Source organism: Populus alba, chromosome 15, assembly GCF_005239225.2.
Source record: "Populus alba chromosome 15, ASM523922v2, whole genome shotgun sequence".
NCBI lineage: Eukaryota > Viridiplantae > Streptophyta > Magnoliopsida > Malpighiales > Salicaceae > Populus > Populus alba.
This window is the reverse complement of record NC_133298.1, coordinates 7189906-7195485: the sequence shown is the minus strand read 5'-3', so window position 1 is coordinate 7195485 and position 5580 is coordinate 7189906. Positions and strand designations below refer to the sequence as shown.

The 5580-nt window shown below is 31.4% G+C and overlaps 1 protein-coding gene across 1 annotated transcript; it reads right to left on the bottom strand.

Annotated features, from left to right (window-relative positions):
- Nucleotides 1–2903: 2903 nt before the first annotated feature.
- Nucleotides 2904–5323, bottom strand: LOC118057253 (cytochrome P450 726A27-like). The gene is made up of 2 exons (XM_035069769.2): nucleotides 4394–5323; nucleotides 2904–3527 (listed from the first exon to the last, which is right to left on the bottom strand). The coding sequence occupies exons 1-2, from the start codon at nucleotides 5321–5323 to the stop codon at nucleotides 2904–2906; spliced, it is 1554 nt and encodes a 517-aa protein (XP_034925660.1).
- Nucleotides 5324–5580: the final 257 nt, after the last annotated feature.

The following is a 5580-nucleotide window of genomic DNA, read 5'->3' as shown; positions in this document are numbered from 1 at the left end:
TTAAATAAAAAATAGTTTTAAAAAAACCATATTAAACTTAGTCGGTTTCATGAACATGGTCGCATGTGTTGTCAAGTTGACCTGAATTAATTTGATATGTCTTCACCTTAATATTAAAAAAAAAATGTCATGTTTTTTTTAAAAAATCAAATTATGTTTTTTTTATATTAACATGAGTATCCGGGTCAGCTTACGTGCATCTTGACTATTATCACGAGCTCTAAAGTTAACGACCATGTAAGCCTCCAGTGGCTTTGCAGTTTGTGAGACTCGAACTGGTGACCTTTATGGAATAAACTTAAAGCTTGACCAGTTAAATTACACCCCTCAAGGTTAATCAAACTATGTTTTTATCAATTTTTTGGGTTGTTTTTAGACCCGTCAAGTTAATTACTACAAGGTTTAATTTGAAACATAAGCTAGACAAAGATTCTGGTTGAAAGGTTTTAAAGATGACCAATTGATAAGGATTTAATGATATTTTTAAAGAGATTCTTACGACAATATACAAGCATTTTATCATTGTTATATTTTTAATACAATCACATTAAAATCACTAGGGTGTTATTTTTTTTTTTTAGAGTTTAAACTTGCTTTTGAAATAATGATAAAATATTATATTAAAAACAAATGATATCGTGAGAGTTTTTGGAAAAAGAAAAGGAGCATGTTAATCTGACAAAGAGGTTTTAGTTAGAGATTTCTGGTTCTTAATTGTTCTAGTTTTTTTTGGTATGTCTTCTTAATATTTTTGGTTTTTATTAAATAAACGATATTGAAAATATTATTTTTTTAATTAAATATTTTGACAAGGAAAAAAAAAAATCTTTGCTAGCAAATTCTTTTATTTCAATGAAATTTAAATTATTACTCTTCTTATAAAAAAATATTAGTGCCAAATAATTAAAATAAAGAAATTAAAAGGTTTATTGTGATATTTTTATTTGCATCTAATTAACTTCATGATTTTATTTTTAGTATTTTGAGTTAATGATTAAAAAAAATTATGTTGGAAAACACTTTAGTAAGGTAAGTACATTTATTTTTTATGTTAAAAAAATTGGTCTAACCAATGACATAGCACAAAACAATTATATAACTAAATCAAAATCAAAAGATTATAACAAAACTTAACCCAAAAAAGAAGATCCTTAACATATTAAATACCACATATATCGCCTAGATAACTTCCGAAAATCATTTGATTTCTCCAAAATCAACTCTTTAATGTTTTTTTTTTTTATCATATAAAATATCTCGTACCGATTTGATCTTCAGATAATCCCCCAACAACACCTCCAAAGGGTCTCTAAGAGATTTTATGCAAGTATTCGTTCAAAAGAAGATTTAAAACCTCTAAAAGTATCCATTAAAAAGGAGACCGATACTGTCTCAAAATAAAAATTATAAAGCACACTATGAATGATATACAAGGGTTTTTAAAAATAATTCTTTTCAAAATATTCCCTGTGATTTTTATAGTCTCATCACTATGCATGTTCTTTTTGTATCAATTTTATTTATATAATTTTTAGATGAAATGAATAGTTCAACTTCAATGAACAAATAAATATTCATTGGATATAATTATTCTTTTAGAGTTTTCATCAATGATTCTTCTTCCTTTTTTTATACAAAATCTCATTGTTTTTCAGAGCATAAATATTCATTTGGATATAATTATTTAAAGGGTGTGTATAGACAAGGAATCAGTTGATAAGTTTTTTAATGTTTAAAGACCTAGAATGAGATAAAGAACAAATAAATAAATAAATTGTTTGAGGTTATAGAAGTGGTGGTGATAAAAAATATAAAAAAAGTTAGGAGAAGTTATAGTCAAGGGGGGAGGCGTGTTAAAGGTTTGGGTGGGCTATAGCTCATGTCAAGATTATATCAATATTTTTTAACTAATTTTATGTAAAATAAATTTGTAATTTTCGATTGAGTTATCAAAAAATTTTAAAAATTTGTGTGGAGCCTTTTAATATGATGCTTTAGCTTGGGTTAAATTTTCAGAATTTTTTGAGAAATTCTGAAATTTGATGAAAAAAACACAATTTGACCAGTTTTATGTTATTGTGCGTAATTTTCAATTCAACCATCAGATTAAGCTAAAATTTTACGAGAGATCTTAAAATATATTGAATAAAATCTAGTTAAAATTTTAGGATGAACAAAGCTTGGTAGTGCTAACAAAAAAAAATAAAAGCAAAACGGCTCATTAAAAGTAAAATGGTTATTTTGCCATTAAAAAAAAAAAAAAAATAAGCTCGTCCTTCCTTTTATATGTTGCCGACTGAGTAGAAGTAGAATAGGAAAAGAAAGAAAAGAAAAGGTGAGAGAGAAATAGAGAAAAGTAAGGGAAAAACATTAAAAAAATCCAAAGAAAAAAGAAAAAAAAAAGTGAGAGAATAATTTTGTAAACTTACGAAGTCTAACTTATAAAACACTAATTTAAGGAAGAATCAAGTGAAAGAAAGAGGAATTGAGAGAGAAAAAAAATTTAATTACTTTATTTTTTAATTGACATGAGATTGTTATTTTATCCCAATTGAGGGATAGTTACAATATCGATTCAGATTCAGATTCAATTATTTCACAAAACATCGAAGTATATAACTTTAATAGTAAGTTTATTTTTACTTTCATTTTAATTTTTGTACTTTTAAATTTGTTTTTTAATATTTTGAGTACTGTATTTGAATTAAAACTTTACTTTTAACTTCAAAAATTAATGTATATAAGTTAATAATTAATCTTAAAAAATTGAAAAATTCTTGCCTCCCCTGGTTATAGCAATGGTACGGAGAATAAATTAATTCAAGAACAAGTGTTCAGCATGCAGATGAATCCTTGCCACACTTTCTTTATTCATGATAGAATGAAGGCTAAAACCAACCTTTTTAACCCTTGACGGGAGGATCATAGCATGTAACTGGAATTAAGACAATATCGTTTTTTCTTGTGACTGACGCACTAACGATCTCGCTCATGTCAAAATCTTCAGGCTCGATTCCATTAGGAATTTTCCAGTCAAAATGTAATAACAATCTTGCTAGCGGCAACTCAACAGTAGCAATACCAAACGCCATCCCTGGGCAAATCCTTTTTCCAGAACCAAATGGGAGAAACTCGAAGTTAGCACCTTTGTAATCAGTTGAGCAATCTAAGAATCTCTCCGGGTAGAATTTCTCAGGCTCAGTCCAGTGCTTGGGATCCCTCCCTATCATCCAGGCATTGATGAGAACTCTAGTTTTAGCTTCTAGGTCATATCCAGCAACCTTGCAGTTCACCTTACATTCTCTTGGATATACGCACAAGGGTGGGTGTAATCTTAGGGTTTCCTTGAGAGTTAAGTTCAAGAACTGTAATTCATGAACGTTTGATTCATCAATGTACCCGACATCACTGAAAAGTGCTCTCACTTCTTTCTGTGCTTTTTCCCTGACTCTTGGATTTTTCATGAGTTCTGACATTGCCCATTCTAGAACTGTTAACGTTGTATCACCTCCACCGGCGAACATATCCTGAAAACACACGCACAATAACATGCAATGCTTATTCCCAAGACAAGAACAATTATTTTGTTTGATTTTTATAGTAGTTTGAGACATGTAAATGTGTTAGTAAGATATTGAGACCTTGAATGCATACAGGGAAAATTATTTCTCTCAAGAAGGGATGCCGTTTTATGTTAAAAAACGTATCTCAAATTTAGAGATCCATGGCTATGAAAAAGTCTTGATGTTTTAACTTACCATTTAAAGTATAGTATATATATATAACTTTTAAATCCATTTTAAATATGTCTTCATAATTATCTTATCTCAGTATATTGAGTGGCCCTCCAAATTAAAAAAAGAAAAAAATGAAAAAGATTAATAATCTCGGTTAATACGCAAATTAGTGTGAAACTATTTCTAATAGTCAAATTAAAAAAAAAATCAAGATTTAGTCTCTATTTAGAATTGTTTTTTTCAATTTAATGTTTAACATAATAATATAACCAACCTGGTAAGTAAAATTAACATGGTTTGTCCTAGTGTTATTCAAAATGAAAAAATACTTAAATATAATTAAAGATTTACAGTCTACACTAATGACAAAACTTTTATATCTCAGCTTTTGTTTTTAAATATAACAAGAAATCTACTTTTTACATAAGTATGAGTTTTTCTTTATGAACAAATAAATAGCTGCACGTAGGCATGAACATAGGATGAATTTATCCTGTTAGCTTAGACATGGTGTGTTGGCTCTTCTAGTAAAAAACAAAATTCGAATTTTGCAGTACTAGCTAGATATTGATTTGTGAAACTTCATGTGTGTGTTCATATCGGGGGGGGGGGGGGGGCATGCAAGGATTCGTGCTTAGAAATGTCAGCGTACTAACCAGGAGGAGTGCTTTGACGCATTCATCAGTTAAGGGGGAGTCCAAGCCTGCAGTGAGTTGGAGATTTAAGAGAACATCAAGAAGATCCTCCACTTCATTTTCAGCAATCTCTTTGTCTCTCTTGCTGGCTTTGCGCTCCTTCATCAGCCTTTCAAGAATTTTATTTGCTTTTTTATGCTCCCTCCCGAGCCTAAACTTCCTCCAACTAAACATGTGAAGGAGCTTTTGGGATGGGTACAGATCAACCACATTGGCACCTCCTGCTGCTAGGGACAATTCTTTGGAAATTGTTGAGAAATCTCTGACGATGGTTGCGAATTCTTTTTGGTTTCTGCTATTCCTTCCAACGCTTATCCTTGAAATTATGCTATATGTGAAAGAAAACAATATCTGACTGAGGTTAATGGCCGATCCTTGCTGGGAAGAAATGGTTCTTATAAGACTCGCTACCTCTTCTTCCCTTGTTGCTCTGAAAGTACGCACACGTATAGGACTAAGAACCTCCATCGTGACAATCTTTCGCAGCTGTTTCCAATAATCTCCGTATGGTGCAAATATAAGGTCTCGGTTGCCGTAAAAGTAGACATTTCCAGCAAAGAAAGGAGGCCTTTCATCAAAACAGCTCTCATGGGTTTTCATCACTTCTTGTGCTAATTCCGGTGATGATATAATAATGGTGGGCACTTCACCAACCTGGAGCAGCATGATCGGTCCATACCTCTCGGCCAACTCTCTGAGGCGAATAAGGAGTGAAGGTCCGCCCCCCAGCTGGTGAAGGTTTCCAATGATGCGCAATGGCTTTGGTCCGGGAGGAGGATTTCTACCTGAGTTGTGATTTGTTTTCGGTTCCTTGAAAATTTTAAGTAGAAGAAAGGTCATGAAGAGGAGGAAGGTTGAAAGGGCACTGAAGGAGGGGAGTTGCCACTCCATAGTCAAAACGTAAAGGATTGGTAGAGGTTGATAGGTGTTGCTGAGCCCTTGAAGAGAAAAGGGCCAAGATAATCTTATATAAGAGGATTGATTCAATTAGCTCTCAAAAATATATATAAATGAGCATATATAGATTTGGTCTTTCCTATTATGTAAATTATAGATTATCACAATCTGATTTCATCTTAATTTGTCTAGTCTGTGAATATCAGATTCGCATAATCTTGTACCCACTTCCTTACTGGTACACGGCTGTT